Source organism: Musca domestica, unplaced genomic scaffold (assembly GCF_030504385.1).
Source record: "Musca domestica strain aabys unplaced genomic scaffold, Musca_domestica.polishedcontigs.V.1.1 25, whole genome shotgun sequence".
NCBI lineage: Eukaryota > Metazoa > Arthropoda > Insecta > Diptera > Muscidae > Musca > Musca domestica.
In genome coordinates, this window is record NW_026712277.1 from 6,292,491 (window position 1) to 6,316,304 (window position 23,814).

The following is a 23,814-nucleotide window of genomic DNA, read 5'->3' on the forward strand; positions in this document are numbered from 1 at the left end:
AAGATCTCAAGGTTTCTATGGAGAAGACCTCAAAATCTTTTATGGAGAAGAAGACCTCCAGAGGTCTTCTTTGGAGAAAAAGACCTACAGTGGTTCTTCTATGGAGAAAAAGACCTCCAGAGGTCTTCTATGGAGAAGAAGACCTCCAGAGGTCTTCTATGGAGAAAATGACCTCCAGAGGTCTTCTATGGAGAAGAAGACCTCCAGAGGTCTTCTATGGAGAAGAAGACCTCCAGAGGTCTTCTATGGAGAAAAAGACCTCCAGAGGTCTTCTATGGGGAAGAAGACCTCCAGAGGTCTTCTATGGAGAAGAAGACCTCCAGAGGTCTTCTATGGAGAAGAAGACCTCCAGATGTCTTCTATGGAGAAGAAGACCTCCAGAGGTCCTCTATGGAGAAAATGACCTCCAGAGGTCTTCTATGGAGAAGAAGACCTCCAGTGATCTTCTATGGAGAAGAAGACCTCCAGAGATCTTCTATGGAGAAGAAGACCTCCAGAGGCCTCCAGCTCTTCTATGGAGAACATATAAGACCTCCAGCCCTTCTATGGAGAACATATAAGACCTCCAGCTCTTCTATGGAGAACATAGAAGACCTCCAGCTCTTCTATGGAGAACATAGAAGACCTCCAACTCTTCTATGGAGAACATAGAAGACCTCCAGCTCTTCTATGGAAAACATAGAAGATCTCCAGCTCTTCTATGAAGAAGAAGACCTCCAGCTCTTCTATGGAACATAGAAGACCTCCAGCTCTTCTATGGAGAACATAGAAGACCTCCAGCTCTTCTATGGAGAACATAGAAGACCTCCAGCTCTTCTATGGAATATAGAAAACCTCCAGCTCTTCTATGGAACATAGAAGACCTGCAGCTCTTCTATGGAACATAGAAGACCTGCAGCTCTTCTATGGAACATAGAAGACCTCCAGCTCTTCTATGGAATATAGAAAACCTCCAGCTCTTCTATGGAACATAGAAGACCTCCAGCTCTTCTATGGAACATAGAAGACCTGCAGCTCTTCTATGGAACATAGAAGACCTCCAGCTCTTCTATGGAACATATAAGACCTCCAGCTCTTCTGTGGAGAGGTAGACCAGAAGCTTTTCTATGAAGAGAAACTCAAACTCTTCTATGAAGAGGACCTCCAGCTCTTCTATGAAGAAGAGCTCCATCTCATCTATGGAGAAGTACACCAGGTCTGCCGATCTTCTATAGAAAAAACAGAGACTTTTGTTATTCTATGAAAGGAACAGAGCCTTTTGCTCTTCTGACCAACTACTGCATTTTCCTTCTGTTCTTTTTCATCCTTTTCTTCCCTTTTCCCTTTTCAAATTCATTAATTTCGTATTCCGTTTCCCTTACAAAACTCCTTGAGCATGCCATTGGGTAATTTGTATTAAACACTTTTTACATGCAACTACTTAATTTCCCCCCTTTCCCCTGCTGTCTCCCCACTCTCTTAACCCATCATTTTCCGTAAAACGGAAACATCGTTTAATAATGTTACTGCCTCACTTACCTGAAACGAATCGACCCCTATGAACCAATCGGGCGAGGGTACGATGCGTGTCATTAATGACACCAAACTGTGATTGCTGTCGACAAAGAATTTCGCTTCGCTGCGTCCCGCACCCTGGCTGATGGCTGGTAAATTAAATTCATCGAAAATGTTACGCTCGCTAGAGCCGGCGGCCAGCGTGTTATGATTGTTGCGTGTTGTTGTTGTGGTGGTGGTGGTCGACGACGACGACGATGTCGTCGTCGTTGTGGCCGTCGCACTAGATGTTGATGTTGATTTCTCCACTTGGACTTTTTGTTGTTGTAATTGCAGTTGTTGTTGCTCACCTAATGGCGTATCCAATATTTCACTTTTGCCCGTTTCGGCAAATTGTTTAACACCGGATGTGGCCTGTTGTCCGATGTGATACAAGGCGTATTTGGCGTCATGTGTACGTCCTGGAAGGAGAACAGAGAAAAAAAATGGTTAAAGGAGGTTCCAATTAGGTAAAGGCAAATCAATAGCTGTTATTTCAGTTTTTTTCCGTTTAGTTTCGTTTTTTGCTGTGGAGAAACTTAATGGCTGGCTACTAAATTGCTGCAATTTGAAATGTGAGCCATTTACATTTTGTAATATGTCAGGTTAATTTTTATATTTTTTTGTGGTCTTAAAATAACAAAAACAAAACAAAAAATACAGAAATATAATATCTAGCTTGCGGGCTCATTGTAATTATAGTGGCTTTAAAGCGTCGACAGCTGAGGGTTTCATAAAAGGGAATGATGGGATTTTTACAAAAAAAAAAAAATTCTGAAGATCCCAAAAATATCCCAGTTTTTTTCTGAGAATCCGAAAAGAAAAAATACGCCTTGAAGTCCTTCAAAATATGACAAGAGATATAGGGTGAGTTAAAAAAAAAATCTGCAACAAAATTAAACGCCATAATTTTTCCATTTTTTTTCAATTTTTTTTTTTTTTTTTTTTTTGAATGAAAGCAAAATAGATCGGAAATAGCATCAAATTTTAGAATAAGTTTAGATTTGTTCGAAATGGTCACCTTTGGCATGAATTATGGCCCTCAAACGGCCAATGAAATCATCACACGCTGTTCGAATGTTGCTCTTCGGTATTTTGGCCCATTCCCGGCGAAGCACTTGCTTGAGGTGATCGACACTTTGGTATGTTTTAGTGCCAACCTTGCTTTCCAAAATACTCCAGACACAATAGTCCAACGGATTGGTATCCTGAGATTTTGGTGGTGGCCACTGTGCACTGGAAATGAAGCGAGGAATCTCATTTTGTAACCATTTTTGGGTGGCGCGTGCTCTGAGTGCGATGGCGCCGAGTCCTGTTGGAATGTTCAAGGTCTGCGACCAAAATGTTTGCGTGCCCAAAGCTTTAATACACCCTCCAGAATATTTTCGCGACAATATTCGGTATTTTTTGGAATTTTCAAGTGCCAACCTTGCTTTCCAAAGTACTCCCGATACAATAGTCCCACGCATTGGTAACCGGAAATTTTGGTGGTGCGCCGAAAATGAGGCGAGAAACCTCATTTTGTAACCTCTCACCATGGTCGACGATTGAGTTCTGGTGGCCAACCAACCAAATGTTGTTCTGCATTATTTTGGCTGATTCCCGGCGAAGCGCTTGCTTGAGGTGATCGACACTTTGGTATTTTTTAGTGCCAACCTTACTTTCCAAAATACTCCCGACACAATAGTCCAACGGATTGGTATCCTGAGATTTTTGTGGTGGCCATTGTGCACTGGAAATGAAGCCAGGAACCTCATTTTGAAACCATTCTTGCCGAGTCCTGTTGGAATGTCCAAGGTTTGCGGTCAAAATTTTTGCGTGCCCAAGGCTTTAATACACCCTCCAGAATATTTTTGCGATAATAATATTCGGCATTTATTCTGATGCCATTATTACGAGCGGAGAGCGACCATCCGCTGTTATGGCGGCCCACACTATCACCATGACCAGCCAGAGGCTTGGGTGGCGCGTGCTGAGTGTGATGTTGCTGAGTCCTGTTGGAATGTCCAAGGTCTGCGGCCAAAATGTTTGTGTGCGCAAGACTTTAATACACCCTCCAGAATATTTTCGCCATAATATTTGGCATTTATTCTGATGTCACGGCCGATTAATACAAACAGACAGCGACCAATGGCTGTTATGGCGTCCCACACCATCACCATGGCCGGCATGTGGCTTGAGTTCTGGTGGCCAAACGAAGGTGCACATATGACCATCAGCTAACCTCTTTGGCAATAACCACGAAGGGATCATTTTGTTTGTTTACAAACTGTTGGACAAGGAATGTTTTCTCATCGGAGAAAACCAAATTCGGCAGTTCACCACCTTCGGTCAAGCAACTCTTTAGCTCCGTTGAGTCTATTTTCTTTCCTTTGCGGTGTAAACTCTTCCACCTTTTGGAATTTCAATGGCATTATCCCGAACTCATTTTTCAATATTTGCCGAATGGAATATTGCGATATGCTCATCGGAGAAACCCAAATTCGACAGTTCACCACCTTCGGTCAAGCAACTCAACGAAGCAACTCTTTAGCGCTTTTGAGTCTATTTTGCCCTTTTTGGAATTTCATTGGCTATATCCCGAGCTCATTTTTTGCCAAATGGAATATTGCGATATGTACAGCTCACGAGGCATTTTTCGGCCACTGCGTCGCGGTTTTCGATCAAGCCGCTTCTTTATTTTTCAAACCTTTTCTGCTGAGGTTGCAGTTTTCTTACGTCCACTTCCTTGACTTCCGTCGGGCTAAGCTACCAGTATCACGGTAATGACGATCGATGGTACGAGACCCAAAAAAAGATTTATTCACATTTAAATGTTGGAGTGCTCTAACGATAGCCACTTGTGGTGTTCCAGCCAAATATAAAGAAATCCCACTATCACGCTTGAATTCGATTACGAATAACTTTTTTCCGGGAAAATTCTCACTAAAATGCTTTTGTACACTTGTAAAGAATATAATCAGCTTTCACTGGAATAATTTTAACAGCTGTCGGACGAGTGGCTTAGAAATGACAGCAATCTGAAATTGGTTGCAGTTTTTTCAAAAGAATATTTACTGAGGGTAACCCTTTGCGTATGAGTGTTGCTGAAACGTATACGCCACCCTGGCTCTTAATTTTAGAAATGCATCACTCCAATAAGTGTTTTTTCTAATTTCTCCCAAATCTAAAACCTTTTTTTCAGGATTATAATTGGTCTCATGTCTTTGCCTGCCACCATGATAGAAAAATACAGAATATTAGAAAAAACTACAACCCAAAACAATATTGAAATAACTTGCTGTCATATTATAACCACAAGATAACATATTATGATTGCAATTGACCATGATATTTAATGCTCTTTTATTTTTTGCGAAAAAAGAAACAACAACAACAAATATGTTTGTCAGTCGATGCCATTCATATCCATATCCATATCCATATTTTTATTTGACTATTATGGCCAGCTGCAACAGCCGCAAAATATTGGCTCACAAATCTGCATTCGACGAGCAAGCGGAAGTAAGAATATCCCAACAACAACAACAATAATAATAAAATTATGCAAGGATTTATTTATCAGGGAGGAGAGGCTTATTTTATTGAAAATTGTAATTTATTCCAGGATAAGTTGGGCACTTATGCCAGCACACACACACACACACAGATACACATATCATTCGTATCAGTTGCCAGATATTAAAGTATTAAATATTACTTACTTAATTCCCATGCGATTGCCGATGAAATTATGGTATTAATTTTAAATATTTGGGGGCAATTAGTAAAAGGCAGATTCTTTCATCGAAAATATTTTAAAATTCTAAGGGTGAAGTGAGATTAAGATTACATGAATAGGATGTTTTTATTGGCAGATAGAGAGTAGCGTATACGTTATGACAGTAAGCATACGCCCAAGGCTACTTTAATATATCCTGAATATCTTATACATTCAATAGAAGACCTGGAGGTCTTCTATATTTACTAGAAGTCCCTGAAGTCTTCTATAATAAAAAGAAGACCCTGAAGTCCTCTATAACCAATAGGAGACCTGGAGGTCTTCTATAACCAGTAGAAGACCAGGAGGTCTTCTATGTTCCAAAGAAGACCTGAAGGAAGACCTGAAAGTCTTCCATACCCCATAGAAGACCTGGAGGTCTTCTATGGTCCATAGTAGAGCTGGAGGTCTTCTATGTTCCATAGAAGAGCTAGAGGTCTTCTATGTTCCATAGAAGAGCTAGAGGTCTTCTATGTTCCATAGAAGAGCTAGAGGTCTTCTATGTTCCATAGAAAGCTATAGGTCTTCTATGTTCCATAGAAGAGCTAGAGGTCTTCTTCCATAGAAGAGCTGGAGGTCTTCTATGTTCCATAGAAGAGCTGGAGGTCTTCTATGTTTCATAGAAGAGCTGGAGGTCTTCTATGTCCCATAGAAGAGCTTGAGGCTTGTCCCATAGAAGAACTGAAGGTCTTCTGTGTTCCATAGGAAGCTGGAAGTCTTCTGTGTTCCATAGAAGAGCTGGAGGTCTTCTATGTTCCATAGAAGAGCTGGAGGTCTTCTATTTCCCATAGAAGTGCTGGAGGTCTTCTATGTCCCATAGAAGTGCTGGAGGTCTTCTATGTCCCATAGAAGTGCTGGAGGTCTTCTATACTCCATAGAAGACCTGGAGGTCTTCTATACTCCGTAGAAGACCTGGAGGTCTTCTATACTCCATAGAAGTCTTGGAGGTCTTCTATACTCCATAGAAGACCTGGAGGTCTTCTATACTCCATAGAAGACCTGGAGGTCTTCTATACCCCATAGAAGAGCTGGAGGTCTTCTATAGTCCATAGAAGACCTGGAGGTCTTCTATAGTCCATAGAAGACCTGAAGGACTTCTATACGCCATAGAAGAGCTGGAGGTCTTCTATGTTCCATAGAATAGCTGGAGGTCTTCTATGCGCCATAGAAGAGCTGGAGGTCTTCTATGCGCCATAGAAGAGCTGGAGGTCTTCTATGCGCCATAGAAGAGCTGGAGGTCTTCTATGCGCCATAGAAGAGCTGGAGGTCTTCTATGCGCCATAGAAGAGCTGGAGGTCTTCTATGCGCCATAGAAGAGCTGGAGGTCAACAGGACTCAGCACCATCGCACTCTGCACGGGCCACCCAAGAATGGTTACAAAATGGCCATCAAAATCTCCGGATACCAATCCGTTGGACTATTGTGTCTGGAGTTTTTTTTGGAAAATAAGGTTGGCACTAAAAACTACAAAAGTGTCTATCACCTCAAGCAAGCGATTCACCGGGAATAGGTCAAAATACCGCAGAGTAACATTCGGGCAGCGCGTGACGATTTCATTGGCCGTTTGAAGGCCATAATTCGTGCCATAGCCGACCAATCCAAACAAATCTAAACTTATTCTAAAATTTGATGCTATTTCCGACAGTTTTTCTTTCATTCAATAATATTAAAAAAATTTAAATATTATGGCATTTGACTTTTTTGCATTTTTTGCTCAGCCCTATAAGTCCTCTGTTATATTTTGAAAAAGAAATCCTAAAATTTCCATTCCTTTTTCCTAAATATGAAATGGGGAATAGTGCGTATACGTTTTGACAGCACTCATACGCACAAGTGTCGCTTGAAACTTGCTCGATTATTATTTTTTGCCAACATTTTGCGTTGTTTTGAATTCAAAAACAAATAACGAAATTTCACACAATAACATAATAAATTTGTCTATTATCGGCCATTATTAAATCGTAGCCACCTTCATTAGTTATGAATTCATCAGCCACATAATTTTTCAGCCACTGTTTCGAAAAAATCCCCTCTTGTCATCGCCCACAATATTATTTATAATCACCACTAAGTGGCTAGTAAATACGATAATAAAATATTACCTTCAACGCCAAATACTGGCGGAGATTTTATTGCAATTTAATAAGCAAACAATATGCCCCGGCCGGGCTGTGTTGTGGATATCCAACGCCATTAACATTTGTTGGCAAACGAATACATTTCGATACGTTCGAGATGACACATAAATTTGGGTTAATTCAGATGCAAACGAAGATAAAAGCATTCATTTATTATTTGATTTTAATTTTTCGTTTTTTATTTTTCGGTATCAGATAATATGATATTTCCTTCTTCGTTAAGAAGGCCGAAAAAATGGCACACGATGCTTATCTGCAAATGCACACAGACACACACACTCACACGGGTTAGTATAATATGCCATTGCTGGCATATTCTCCGAGATCACAAAAAATGCAAAGCAAGGCGTTATGGCATTCTGCACGAAATAGCCTGAAATACGTTTGTATGCCATATCTTCCCGGGTAATTCGGACATCCATTAAGTGGAAAACTACCATGGTATTGCTTTCAATTAATTTTTATAATAATAATGATGAGGAAAGGAGACACCATGGCTTAGGGTTTCAAAAAAAAAAAATAGTAATCGGAAACATAAAAAAAAACTTAAAAAAAGCTCAAACTCTAGGATTTTTTTGTCACAAAGAGACTTGGAAAATTCTTAAAATATCCAGATTTATTACCGACAGGGAGACCTAAAAATAGGTGTTCTTAACAAAAACGCATCCAGAGCGTATACGTATCGACAACACTCATACGCACACATCTTGCTACTAAATATTTTGTTGTATTAATTTATTTCGCCTTTTTCCGGTCTTCAAAATTAGCAGAAAATTAAAAGAAGACCAACGGATTTAAAAAAAAAAAAAAAATTAAGATGTAAAATCAAAATATTTAACAAAAAACCAAAATTAAGGGCTAAATATTTTAGCAAAAAAGTCAAGATAAGATCCTTAAAAATCTCCACATAAATCAGAGACTAATTTTTTCCATGCTATACTGTAGGTTATGACTATTTTTGTAATTGTCCTAAAAAAATAACTTTTGTATGTCCAAAAGTTATAGAGGGAATAGTGCGTATACTTATTGCCAACACTCATACGCACATATGTCCCATGAAAATAATCACCAAAAATGGGTCTAATTATTTGAAGAATCTCGAATGAAAGGTCCTTTTTCTTAATTTTTTCCTTGAAAGTAATTAAAGAAGAAACCACAGAAGAATAAAATATTCTGCTCCAAAACAATTTTCCTTGAAAATTCAAAAAAAAAAAAAAACTCTTCAAAAAAAATATAATTAAAAAAAAATATTAAAAATCTACTTTTAATGTTGTGATGTTGTAATGTTCGTTTAAGCCTCTGCATATTATTGAGGAAATTGGTCGTATATGTCTTAATAACATTTATACGCCAATAAGTCCATTGAAAGTAATAAGCTGGTCTTATAGATTTTATCACAGCATGAGGAAAACAGCTTTGAAATATTTTCGAAAAAATTGAAAAAAATTTAGAATTCATATTTTTTTAAATACACGATGGATCCTCAAATTATTTTTATGAAATTTTACGTTTATAATAATGAATGGTGAAATGTTTCATAGATATACTTTTTTATAAGTTTAAAAAACTGCAAGCAACTTCAGACTGATGACATTTCTAAGCCACTCGTCCGAGAGATGTTAAAATTATTCCAGTGACAGCTCATTATATTGTTTACAAGCGCTCGTATTAATCGACCGTGGTGGCATCAGAATATATACCGAATATTTTTCGCGAAAATATTCTGGAGGGTGTATTAAAGCCTTAGGCACGCAAACATTTTGGCGGCAGACCTTGGACATTCCAACAGGATTCAGCACCATCGCACTCAGCACGCGCCACCCAAGAAAGGTAACAAAATAAGGTTCCTCGCTTCATTTCCACCGCACAATGGCTACTAAAATCTCCGGATACCAATCCTGTCTGGTGTCTGGAGTATTTTGGAAAGCAAGGTTGACACTAAAAAATACCAAAGTGGCGATCACCTCAAGCAAGCGCTTCGCCGGGAATGGGCCAAAATACCACAGAGCAGCATTCGGGCAGCGTGTGACGGTTTCATTGGGCATCTGAAGGCCATAATTCGTGACCCATTCGACCAAGCCAAAAAAACTCTTCAATAATTATTTTTTAGATCTGAAAGACCTTTACACCTTAAGCTTTCCAAATTCAAGAAATCCTTGTAAAAATCTTTAGGGTAGTAGTTCTTAGGAAGTGGAAATTCAAGCTTTATGAGCCTTTCAAATTTTTTATTAACAAAAATCCATTCTCAAGGATTTGAAAGTAGGCATTTACACTTCCTTAAAAATTGTTTGTTAAGAACCTGATAATTGGTTCTAAAACTCCACTTTTTAGAACATGTAACCACCGTTTGTGAAGTAGGAGAAAGCCTAAAAAAATTTTACAAATTCACGTTTTGAGAATTGATGGCATAAAAATTAAAAATCAATGTTTCAAAAGCTGAAAAAAAAAATTCGAAAAAATCAAGAAATTTAAAGCAACAGAAGCGTTCGACAAATTTTAAAATTCTAAATTTTATTTATATCTATGTTTGAACTATTTAAAAGATAACGTTAGGCTAGGTGGAAGTTAAAAAATTTACAAAAAAAAAGAAAAATAAAATATCTGAGTTCCATGAACTGAAATTGAAGTAGAGAAAATCCTTACAAAAATTCTTTAAAAATTGCAGGTTTTTAAATGGGGTACAAAGCGGCTTGAAAGCCCCATGCTTATGAGCTTTTACAGGTCCTTAATATTCCTTGAAAACTCTCTCTTTAAAGAACAAACTAAGGAGTTTAAAAATGCCTTTAAGTAGCCCCCCTTTTTATACCCTCCACCATAGGATGGAGGGTATATTAAGTTTGTCATTCCGTTTGTAACACCTCGAAGTATACATTTTAGACCCCACAAAGTGTATATATTCTTGATCAGAATAAAATTCTGTTTGTTCTGTTCGTAATTGATGATTTTAGAGACCTTATTTATCGGAATTGTTTCAAAATTGGTATGTAAAGTTCGTGATAGATAATACGGCTTAATACAGAAAATGGGCCATGTAGGTCCACGTCTTCGTATAGCTCCCATATAACGGTACCACCCGATATTGTGTATTTTGATGATTTTCGAGTCATTATTTACGGGAACGATTTCAAATTTAGTATTTGAGGTTCGTAATGCATACTGCAGCCTATGACAGAAAATTGTCTGTGCAGGTCCATGCTTTATAACCCCTCACTATACCTCACTATATATATTATATATTCGATATTTTGATGATTTTAGCTACATAATATACAGATTTTTTTCGCATTTGAATATTGTAATAGCTTGTGACAAAATTTGCCTATACAGGTCCATGTCGTCGTATAGACCCTAATATACGGCTACATTCGATATTTTTAAGATTTTAACAGATTTTTTAACGGATTTTTTTTTTTGGAAATTTGCCAAATTTGTACCAAATGGTGGAGGGCATTCAAAGTTCGACCCGACCGAACTAACAACTTTTTTACTTGTTAAGAGCTAGGAAATCCGCTAAAACTCCAATCTGGAAGGAGGCCTCAATAATTCTTTAAAATTATTCACAATTCAGTGGGAGTCCTTCAAACATAAAATTAGGTTTATTTTTTAATCCGGAAGTATTTTTTTTTTTTTTTTTTTTTTTTTTTTTGAAAATCACCAACCCATTGTGCACAATTATCTCATTACGGTTGTCAATGTTGTGCATCTTTATGCTGATTATTGGTGATGGCTGCTTATTCATTATCATTCTCTCTCTCTTTTTTTAATCTTTTCCCATCTGGTCATGATGTGTGCTCCAAATATGAAAGAAGATAATCACACGTATGAATGCTCGCTTGTGTGTGAGCGTGTTTTTCTGCTCATAAAATACATCAGCTGTATGTGCCACTTCACATTTCCTGCAACGGCTGCTACTGCTCTTTTGACATACTTTTTTCTTTAATTCGTGTCTTTTTTTGTTGCTTGTTTTCTGGTTATTTATTAAATAATAATATTTTTGTTAAAATGCATTTATCTGCCTTCGTTGTGTTTTTTATGGCAAACATTTCTTAATGCCTGTGAAAATTATTAAATTGTTGTGGGCCATAATGTTCTGTTTTCCCCATTTCTGATGGCTTGGCTTGTTTGTTCATTTGCCGCCCGACCATATCGATATCCGTGGCATGAGTAAGTGTGTATGTGTGCTCTATGCGTGTGTGTGTGTGCCGCACAAGCAAAGGAGTGTCACACAAGTTGGCCAAGTGCCCACTACTGACTGCGGCGATGATTAATTTTTTACGATTCATTCAAAAAGCCAGCAATGACAACAACAATATTGATAACCCAGAGAGAGACGAGAGAGAGAGAGGTGGGAGAGGAAGAGGAACCCCCACACACAACCGTTAGAGTAAAAATCGAAAAACATTTTTCAAATTTCAAGCATTTTTGTGGCACATTTGTTTTGAGCTCTGCCAACGCAGCCCCACAACGAAATCAAAGGTGACATGGCAATGGTGATGGTGGCGGCTGATCATCAGCATCATCTCCTCACCCGTGATCGAGTGGCCAAGTGATTAGTGACTCTGAGGTGATGTTGGGTTTCTGCGAGTGAAGGCAAGGAATTTTTGCGGTGGCGTTTTTTATGCGAATCTGTGCATCTGTCATGCGGAAAATATCACTTGTTGTTGCTGCTGTTATTCAAAGATCACATTTGATTTGAGAGCCAGACACTCTCGCCCCGCCATGATATCATGCCAATCGAATCGCTTGTGGGTCAAACGAAAATGATTCATGTTAAAGTTATTAAACCGTCGCGGATTTGATGGGAAACATGTGATTTGTTTGTTTTGCCCTTCTCGTGGTCCTCTCCTGTTCTCTTCTCCATCGATTTGTTTTGATAGTTTTCAAAATTTGCCAATTGCCCAAAATGCGGTCATGTGATTCAATTAAAAATAAATTGGGTTAATGTGTTAGAAGTGATATAATTTAAATGCTAATTTTAACATTTGTTTATATTGAAAAGGTAATTAATTTAATTAATTGCAGTTAAATTAAAAATAGAAGAGAGGATAGCACGTGGATGTATTAATAGCTTAATTATATTTGATTTGAATTTTGTGGTAGAAAAAAATATATTTTTGAAATTTTTGTAGTCCATGAAACGAGGGCCATTTTTTCAGATTTTGCGAATTTTTTTTCTGAATAAATGGCCCTTAAAAACAGCAGTTATAAATAATATTTAATTTTTTTCCCTCTAATATTAGAAAATTTTATTTTTTTTAAAGAATTTTTTAAAAATTATTCCTAATTTTTTTGAGTAAAAAATCATTAAATCCCTGAAACGAAGGCCATGAAATTTGATTTCTTTACAATTTGCGAAAATTTTCTGGTCTATGAATGATTTATAAAAATGAATAAATCCATGGAAATGGAGATTTCAGTGTTCTTTTTTTCGCAAATTCTTAAAAAAGCCTGGATTTATAGGCCTACTTTCAAGAATTTAAAGATTTTGTTATTAACTTCAGGAATAATTTTAAATATTATAAAAAATATATAATATGTATATATATATATATGAAGTTAAAAACAAAATTTTTAAATCCTTGAAAGAAAATTTTTCTGCCCTAGGAATAAATGGTCCATAAAAACAGGGGTTTCAAAATAATTTTTGCTATTTTCTTGGCTTATTATTTTAGAAAATTTTATATATATATATTCTTTTTTAAATAAATAAAAAAATGAAATTTAAAAAAAAACTTTAAATTTTTGAAACCAGGCCCATGAAACTTGGTTGTTCTTAAGAATTCGCGAAATTTCTCCTGGCCCATCAATGAATGGTCCATAGAAACAGGGATTTTTTTGTAGTTTTTTCTAGCTTTTAATTTAGGGCAATTTTAATTTTTTTAAGAAGTTTCTAAAAATTATTCCTATAATTTTGAAAATTTTCCTGGCCCATCAATGAATGGCCCATAAAAACAGGGTATTTTTGAATTTTTTCATGGCTTATAATTTAGGGCAATTTTAATTTTTTAAGAAGTTTTTAAAAATTATTCCTGAAATTTTTTGGAAAAAAAAATCTCTAAATCCATGAAACCGTGAAACCAGCTATAGTTTTTTTAAGAATTTGCGAAAATTTTCCTGGTCTACGAATGAATGGTCTAGACAAACAGGGATTTCTATCTTCCTTTTTTCTTGGATTATAATTTTAGAAAATTTTAATTTTTTAATAAATTTTGAAACTTTATGCCTGAAATTTAAAAAAAAATATTTTGAATTCTTGAAACCAGACTCTTAAAACTTGATTTTTTAATGATTTGCGAAATTTTTCCTGGACCATGAAAAAACGGTCCATAAAAATAGGGAATTAATTTTGGCCACATAATTTTTAAAAATTTATTTTCTCATAGTAATTTTTTAAAATTAGTTTTTGAAATTTTTGAAAAAAAAATCTTTAAATCCATGAAACCAGGCCCATAAAACTTAGTTTTTTAAGAATTTGCGAAAATGTTCCTGGCCCATGAATGAAGGGTCTACATAACCAGGTGTTTTAAATAATGTTTGCATTTTTCACGGCTTATAATTTAAGATATTTTATTTTTTTATTTTTTTAACATAAAATGTCGAATTATTCGGAGAAATTGCGAAATTTTTCCTGAAGAACTAAGAGTAGATATTTAAAAAAAAAAACTTAATTTTAGGAGGAATTTTAGGAAATCTATGTTTTGGAATATGGGTGAAGTTTGGTAAAAGTTGACGTTTTAGGAATTGGAACCCGTTTTAGGAATGACATCCCACAAAAATTCTTAAAAAATGCACATTTTAAAAGGCCTCAAAAAACTTAATAATAAACGTTTTAGGAGTGGGTGTAGGCCCCAAAATTCTTTGAAAATCCACTTTTTGACTTTAAATAATATCTCTCTTTCCCTCTCTCTCTCACTCTCTCTTTCTCTTTATGACCATTAAGGGACATCAACATTTTTCACGAAACCCCATCTTATATTGGTTAGGAAATCTGTTATGTAACATGCAATTATTCGAAGAACTTGCAAACTTTTTCCTGACCCACGAAAAGTAGAAATTTAAAAGAAAATTTTCCAACAATTTTTGAATTTAATTCCGGGCTTTTGAAGAAATTTTGAATTTTCTTGAAAGAATTTTTAAAATATTAAAACTTATTTCTAAGATCTTTTTTCATATTTTTTTCATTTTTTCTAGATCTTTGAAATGTGGAAATTTTAAAGAATTTTAAACCTCTTATAAAACATAGATACTTTGGGGAGTTTTTGAATTATTTTTCTTTCCAAAAAAAAGCTTCTGAAACAATCAACCTTTTTTCTGGCCCCATAAAAAGAGTGTGGATATTTTCGCAAAACCTACCTACGAAACATATGGAAAACAGATATTTAAAAAATATATATTTAAGATTTTTATATAATTTTTCAATTTTTTCTGTAGCCAATATAAAAAAGGTTTTTTTTTTAAAGAATTTTTGAAACATTAAAACTTTTGCTTCAGGCCCTTAATATTCAATTATTTTTAAAAATTTTTTCTGGGTCTTCAAAATGTTGATTTTATAAAAAATTTTTTAAACCCCTTGGAAATCTATAAAACGTGGATATTTTCGAGAGTTTTTGGAAATTTTCCTGACGCACGAAAACTAGATATTTAAAAAAATAATTTAAATATATTTTAAAATTTTTAAATATTTTTTGAATTTTTTCTTGAATTTTAGATTTTTTTCATGGCCAATGTAACAATGATTTTATAAAGAATTTTTGAAACAATTTTGGATTCTTTCCCCTTTTCAAAAAAGGTGGATTTTAAAGAATTTCTAAAACTCCTGCAAAATACTAAGACTTTTTTCATTATTTTTTTAGTCTTAAATTTTGAATTTTTTAAAGAACTTTCCAAAATTTTGAAAATCTATAAAAGGTGGATATTTTCGAGCATTTTTGAAAATTTTCCTGACCAACGATAACTAATATATTTTTTTTTTTTAATTTTTTCCTGCATTTTAGATTTTTTTCTATTCTTATATATATAATTTTTGAAACAACAAACCTTTTTTTTTTGGCCGGAAATACATGTTTTTTATTATTTTTAAAAATTTTAAGCTGCGAATTAAAAAAAAAATCAAACCTCTTGAAAATCTTTAAAACGATAATTTTTGAAATACTTTACAGCCGAAAAATGTGGATTATTAAAGGATTTTTAGACCCGCAGAACGTGAATTGAAAAGAGATGCCCCTTTTTTATCCCAAAAGTGCGATTTTTAAGAAGTTTTAGAGTTTCCAAATCAGTCTTCAAAATGTAAATAAAAAGTAAATTAAAGCCTCCCAATCAGCCTCCCAATCAGCCTCCCATATGTAGGAGGGGGTGTGATCGTGTGGAGAAAAGTTACGCATACATATAGTGGTCGGCAAGAGCAGAAGCTGCTCGATCTCTAAAGAATATCGTTCCAAACTCAAAAACTAGGAAATATGCCCTCAACATATTCCGGCGACATCGAAAAAATGAGCTTGCTCGTTTTTTTTCTCCTGCCAGGAGCGCTCCTGACTGAGTTGCACTTTTTGTACCAATTGGAGCAAGTTTTGTTGGAGGTCTGGTAAAAAATGTCCACATTGGTTCAAGATACAACTGTACCCTCCGATATTTGGTATTTTGATGATCCTAGCCAGATTTTTCCACGTTTGAATCCAGATAATTTTGTTTAAAAATGGTATTGAAAAACCCATTTATTTCACGTCCTTCATCTTCCGAAAAATATTTGTTAAGGGCATAATCTAAGCTCTTAAAACCCGAAATTTCCAAAAAAAAAATTGACCTCTTCCAAATAATTAATCCCTGATCCCTTAATTAAATTTAAAGTGACTTTAAAACAAGTTTTAAGGTCTCCTCTCAACACCGAAAACCTGGATTTTTTCCTGCATTTTTAAGCCACTCCATAGGTTTATGAAATGTGATTTTTTAGGAATTTTATAATTTTTGGGATCTCAACTAAATCTTAGTTTAATGTAGACCTCTTAAATTTATGGAAGAAATATTGATAGCCAATGCAAAGGGAGAGATTTTTTTTTATAAAATTTTAGGAACCCCATTTAAGGTTGGAATCATGTTTTTTTAAATAAAATAAAAAATCAGCCAAAATTAAAAAGAAAATGAATAAATTTTTCAAAAATCGTCTTGGGTCAGAAGGCTTTTAAAATAACCCATAGAAACTATTTTGAGAGTGACAGGGAAGAAAAAATGTTTGTTTTGTTTTTTCTCTTGAATTTTCCCAGAATTTAAACAGAGGCATAGATATAAAATATTGAATTTTTTTCACCTGCCTCTTTTTAAATTCTGGGAAAATTCAAGAGAAAAAAACAAACATTATTTCTTCCCAAGTTTGTTTTCTCATTTGTCACATAATTAATTTGAATTTTTTTTTTCAATATTTTCCCCATGCACAAGGGGGTGTAGAGGTGAGTATGTTGTGTGCCAACCATATTTTGATTTTGTGGAAATATCTTCTCCCATTTGTTATTGTTATTGCTGTTTTTTCGAATAACACCCTTCTAGCTTTTGGGTGACCTAGGCCACCACCTGCAATAACGCCAATGTGGTGGCTGCCATAACTTTGAAACGAAGTGGCAGAACCAACTGCCAGTGGATGGTTGTCATTGTTTATTTGCATAGCTCCCAGAGATATATTCGATTCGATGATTGTTTACCTTGTTATTTTTGTACACACTGCGTTCCTCCCCTCCTCTCTTCCCCCATAGCGACGTAATGGGTACAGAAATTGTCACAAATACAATAGTAGAAGCAACAAAAAAATTGTGGTATTGTATTTATGCGAAAAAGTATTGAACAAGATGTCCCCATAGAAAAACATGTCAATATTATGACAGTTGACATACTTTTGTTTTCACAATATCTAAAGGGGGCTGGGGGTTCGGCATTGCCGGGTGGATACAAAAATGGGCGATACTGTTACGTTATATGAGTTTTCAGGTATGTCCCTGCAGTGCCATAAATTAAAGTGCACATGAAAACAAATTTCAGTAGATTTTTCCTATTTTTGGGGTGGGAAAATTGCAGACTGGCGGGTGGTCGAAAAGAAATATTTAAAGTTTGCAAAAAATCTTTTTGGGATCTTTGGAAAAAAATTAACTTTTGGCGCTCTCTCATCTGAAGTTGATTTTTTATGCCAAAATTGAATTAAGGGAATCCCATTTATTTATCGTCTTCTTTGGCATAATGTCCAAATCAATTAACCCAATTTTTCTCCTCAAATTACAAAAAGGAAAACCACCCCAAAAAAGCCATTTCATTTGCGGCCAATAACTAATTTAATTTACTTTTTTCGACAACTTTAAGAATAAGTCGTTTCATTCATATCCTCATTAAAAGACTAGCTATGTATATCCGATAAAAAATAAATTCAAAGAAATGAAAAAAAAAAATGCCAAAGAAACGACAAATTGAAAATTGTAATTAATTGAGCAGCTCTGTGTCGATGTTGCAATTTTCCACCGAAAAAACGAACGACGAGTTAATGAAATACTCATTGGCTTCGCGAAAATGTTTTCTTTTCATTAATCTCATTATTTCTGTGCTATTTAATGCGGAATTTTTCAATTAGGCAGCAGTATTGTAAAGCATGAAAGGGAGGAGGAGGGAGGAGGAGGGAGGAGGAGGGACGAAGGGAAGGCGGGGGATAAGGGGGAGTTATGGTGGTTGCTTGGCTTTGCCACACACACACAAAGAATGTGGGAATTAAAAGTCAATAATGCTTAACGGCTTAATGTTAATATTCTTTTGGAATTAAACCACAATTTTATTGACAGACAATTGAAAATTTGAAATATTTACCCTCCCCTCGGGCTGTTTTCTCTCATTTTGCCATGGAAACATTGACATGTGTCAAATATGTGGTTTCATTTAAATTGTGGTATTTAAAGACGATATGTTTTCAGGGCTTGGAATTTTAAATACGTATTTGAGATAGAAAAAGGTATCAAAGGTACTTAAAATATTCATTTTTCATCAGGTAGGAGGAAGAGCTTAGGCCTTTTTAAAAATCTCAGTTTAGCTGAGATGAGTTTTAAAATTTTCCATAAAAAATCCCTGCTTAAGAAGTCTAGAGGAGATATTAAAATTACTTTAAAATCAAATTTTAAGGACCTGAACATTCTGTTAAAAATTAATCATCTTCAAATTGGGTCTTAAATTTTCTTAAAACCATAGACTTCAAAATGGGCCCCAAAAACTCCAGTTATGAGAACTTTAAAGAAAGCTCAAAAACTTCTTTCAAGGGGGTTCAAAAAAAGCTTAAAAAAATTACGACTTGGACCTTAAAATTCAGTTCGAAAATGCTGTAAAATCCATGTAAAAGAGGATTTTAAAAATTCTTTTGAAAATTAGTTCATTAGGACTTTAAATGGATCCTACTTATCCTTAAAACTTAAAAAAAACTTAAAATCCACCGCATGTCTTTAAAGAAGGTTTCAAAAATGATTGCGAAACGCACCCTTTAGGTCTTTATTGTTGATTAATTCCTATAAAACCAGGTTCCAAATCCAAATTCCAAAAATATATAATATAATTAATAATAAATTATGGTCTTGAAAGAGGGTCTCAAAAACATTAAAAAGATTCCCGAAAATTCGTATAAAATTAACGCCTTTGGTCTTTAAAGATGTTGTCAAAAATTCTTAGAAATTTAAGAAAGTCCTTAGAAATTTAAGAAAGATACCTTAAAAGTTGTAATAAAAGCCACGTCTTAGGGCCTCAGAAAGAGTTCGGAATTTCCTAAAACAAATTCACAACATAGGGTATAAAGAGGATTCTAAGAATTCTTAGAAAAATTGCGCTTTCAATATCAAAAGGGGGGTTCCATAATCTTTGGAATTGGGTATCAAAAATTCTTCAAAAAAATGCACCTCAGAATTTTAAAATGGATCTAAAAATTCTCTAAAAAATCTGCACCTCAGGGCTTTAAAGAGGGTCGCAAAATTCTTTAAAAAAAACCCACACCTCAAAACTTAAATATGGGTCTAAAAATTATCTAAAAAATCTACGCATCCGACCTTTATAGAGGGTCCCAAAAATCACGCCTCAGACCTTTAAAGAGAGTCGCAAAAATCTTTAAAAAAAAATCCACGTCTAGGGATTTTAAAACAGGTCTCAAGAATTATTAAAATAATCTACCGTCAGGATTTTAAAAGAGGGTCCAAAAATTCTTTAAAAATCCACGCCGCAGGATTTTAAAAGAGATCACAAAAATTCTTTAAAAATCCATGACTTAGAATTTTGAAAAGGTTCCCAAAAATCTTTAAAAATTCAAAATCTTTAAAAAGACCTTCAGAAAAATCCTTCAAAAGGTAAAAAAATTCTTAAGAAAAATTTTACTGCGGCTATTTCCAAAATATTCTGTAAAAAATTACAACTTTGGCCTTTAAAGAGGATCCCCAAAAGATCCTTAAACAATCCTTGTATTGGTCCTTTAAAGAGGGATACCAAAAATCCTCGCATTTGGTCTTGGTAGAAGGTCCCAAAAACTCTTAAAAAGCCAGGGCTTAAGTACTCAAAATGACCTCCAAAAATTCTTTGAAAAAATCCACGCTTTAGGAACTTAAAATGACCTCCATCTTAAGACAGGGCTTAGGTACTTAAAACGACCTTCAAAATTTCTTTGAAAAAACACACGCCTTAGGCACTTAAGATGACCTCTAAAAATTCTCAAAAAGCCAGGGCTTAGGTACTTAAAACGACCTCCAAAATTTCTTTAAAAAAATCCACGTCTTAAGCACTTAGGTGACCTCCAAAAATTCTTAAAAGGCCAGGGCTTAGGTACTTAAAACGATCTCCAAAAATTATTTGAAAAAAAAATACGACTTAGACATTTAAGGAGGCCTCCAAAAAAGGAGGCCTCAAAAAATTTTTCAAAAAAACCAAAGCCTTATTTTTTAAAGGCAGTCACAATAATTCTTAAAAAATCCGACTTATTTTCGTATTTGGTCTTGAAGGTAAGATACAAATTTCATTTTTAAAAAAACTCCACGACTTAAATTTTTAGAGTGGGTTCAAGATATATTTAAGTTTTAGTCTTAGGTTTACAAAAAAACCCTTAAAAATCCTTGTATTAGTCCTTTAAAGAGGGTTCCGAAAATCCTCGATTTCAATCATTTGAAGGTTTCAAATATTCTTAAAAATCAAGCATTAGGCACTAAAGGAGACCTCCAAAAATTCTTTAAAAAAATCCACTCCTTATGTTTTAAAGGAGAGGCCCAACAATTCATAAGAAAATCCGCCCTTGTTAACGTTTTTGGTCTTGGAAGTGGGATTTAAATTTGAGTTCTTTAAAAACACCACGACTTAGGTCCATAAGGTGGGTTCAAAAATATTTTAGAAAATCCGCGTCTTAAAAGAGGATCTAAAAATTCTGTCTTAGTTAGGGCTCTGAAGTTTCTATATTTTTTTAACAAATCTTCTAAAGAAAATCCTGCCTTAAAGTATAATTCCAATCTCTCAAAATTTATGTTGGCCTTAAATTTGAATCCCAAAAATGTTTTGAATGACTGACTGACTCCAAAATCATCTCTCACCCCGCCTACCATAGATATTTCTTATTTTCCTCACAAGTTCATTCAACTCCATTTGAATGCATTCCAAAATTTTCTATGAAATCTTAATTAAATAGCAATGCATTCCATGTCATTTGCTCATTAGCATTGCATTAAAAATTCCATCTTTATGAAAAAGTGATGGGGAGGGAGAAAGGGCGAGAGAGTGTGGGCGAGAACGAAATATGTCATTCTTAATGCGAAATTCATATTTAATCAATATTTTATGACAATTTCGGTATTCGTTGGCATAAATGTTTGGCAGATCCGATTTGCCATGGAGGCGTATAAGTTGTGGCAATCAATTCAAAGTTGCACTCAGAGTGGGAGAGGGAAGGGGGTGGCTTGAGAGAACACCCACCCATTGTAACAGCAATGAACTTTGTGAACTGGCAGAGGCAGAGAGCGATTTATTATTATTACTCTTATTATTTAAATTATTCACCCACATATACACAGACACACACACACAAATTGCACAAAACTTACTTAATGGCAAATGCACACACACTCACATATACACACATACATATATACTCATGTAATAAACATTTGCCAGGCATGGACACTTTGAGCCAATGCCAACATTTAGACATTAAATATTAAACATTAATTTCACTGGGTTTTCCTTTTTTTGTCCAAATCTCTGTATGTCTCTCTAAGAGTGTGTCTCAGAGTCTCTGTGTGTGTAGTTTGTGTGAGTATGTGACTTGATTTGCAAATTTGGCAAATGTGTTCATGACTATTTGATATGCACTGAGAGTTTTGGCTGGTTAGAGAGGGAGAGCAAGACAGAGAGTGTGAGAGAAAATGAGGTGTGGAGATGTGGGCAGCGAAGCAACAGAGAAAAACACTTTATAAATTCAAAAGCATTTCACCAACAACAACAAATTTAAATGCAAACATGCACATACACACAGCGACACACACACACTCAACACACACTTCGAGTATAATTGTGAGAGAACATTAACCTCAAAATGCACTGACATACAATTAAAAACGACAACAACAACAACGACTATACGAAAAACTGACGAAGCAAAAAAACACAAACAAATGCATTTTGGAAAACGAAAAACAGAGATTACAACCAGCAAAAACAACAAATAAACGGATATAGACAACACAACCACCTCCCTCCTCGCACACATACAGGGAGCATATCTTGCCTGGCAAAACGTACGTGAATGCGAGGCTCTGTGTGTATGTGGTTGTAGCGAAAAACTATAAATGTTGTGATTCAGTTGGAAATCACCCTCACACACACATGGCTCTATCCGGCTAATTTTCGTTGAATTCACTGTGAATGTCATAAACTGGCTTCCACACATACACAGATACCCTTACACCCACACACCCCCACATCTATGTTTTTTTCTTTTTTCTCGAATTCAAAAGTAAATTGAAACATTATGCCAAAATTGTTCAACCACTACGACACAAGTTTTCATTGCCGTTAGATTTTTAGTTGGATTGTGTGGAAATGGATGGGAGGAGTAGTGTGGGGGCAGATTCATGCACAAAAACACAATATGGGTCGCCACATTGTGGGCGACATGTTTGTCTCTTAATTTTGTTTTTTGTTTTCGTTGCAGTTGGGTTTTTTCTTTTTTTTTTTTTTTTTGACATCCTCAAACGCTTGCCAACATTTTGATGAGGGAAATTGTAGATTAGAGGTTAAATGTTGAGCATAATATGCTCACAAGTTCAGTGCAATTGTTCCATAATGAAAAAAAATTAGGAAGTATAGGGAGTATAAAAATCGAGAGGAAAAAAGGATAATTTTTTTGAAGAGTTATCAAAATCAATGGTGGCTAAAAATAAAGGGTATAATCTGAGTGGAAAGGACATTTATAAAGATGAAAATGGAAATAAAAAATGGCAGAAAATTACTTCAAAAATCAAAAAAAAAAAATCAACAATTTTAATTTTAAAAAATTGGTTTCAAAATTTCATAAAAAATTCATCAGAAGAGAATTCTCGAGATCAATATTAAATTGGAATGAAATTACTGAAAATTCAGTTTAAGCCATTTCGAGTTTTCGAAGAGTAAAAAATGGTAGAACCAAGGAGATAAAGTCATGCAATCATATGTTTACAATTTTTTCAAAAAATATTTATTTGACAACATATCATTGTCAAAATTTGAATTTTTAAATCCATTTTCAAACAAACAAAAAAAAAACAAAAACAAACAAAAAAATAAATGGAAAAAGCAATGATAAGCAATTATTGAACCGGCCATTGTTCCCTGGAAATGAAGCGAGGAATTTCATTTTGTAACCATTTTTGGGTGGCGCGTGCTGAGTGCGATTGTGCTGAGTCCTGTTGGAATATCCAAGGTGTGCGGCCAAAATGTTTTCGTGTCCAAGGCTTTAATACACCCTCCAGAATATTTTCGCGATAATATTCGGCATTTATTCTGATGCCACCACGGTCGATTAATACGAGCGGAGAGCGACCATTAGCTGTTGTGGCGGCCCACACCATCATCATGGCCGGCGCTTGAGTTCTGGTGGTCAATCGAAGGTACACATTTTCAGCTGACCTCATTGGCAAGTAAACACGAGCGGAGCATTTTGTTGGTTTACACACTGGTGGGCAGCGAATGTTTTCTCATCGGAGAAAACCGAATTCGGCAATTCACAACTTTCGGCCAAGCAACTCCTTAGCTCTTTTGAGTCTATTTTTATTCTGTTGCGGTTAAGTTCTTGCACTTTTGGCAATTTCAATGGCTTTATCCCGAGCTCATTTTGCCAATATTTGCCGAATGGAATATTGCGATATGTTCAGC

At 35.1% G+C, this 23,814-nt stretch overlaps 1 protein-coding gene across 1 annotated transcript in view; it reads right to left on the reverse strand.

Annotated features, from left to right (window-relative positions):
- The window catches only part of LOC101896250 (spondin-1), a 109,166-nt gene that overhangs the window by 24,769 nt on the left and 60,583 nt on the right, over positions 1 to 23,814 (reverse strand). Inside the window, exon 2 of the mRNA XM_059123644.1 lies at positions 1,519 to 1,955. Coding sequence (XP_058979627.1) covers positions 1,519 to 1,955 — 437 coding nt within the window. The remainder of the gene's footprint in view (positions 1 to 1,518; positions 1,956 to 23,814) is intronic.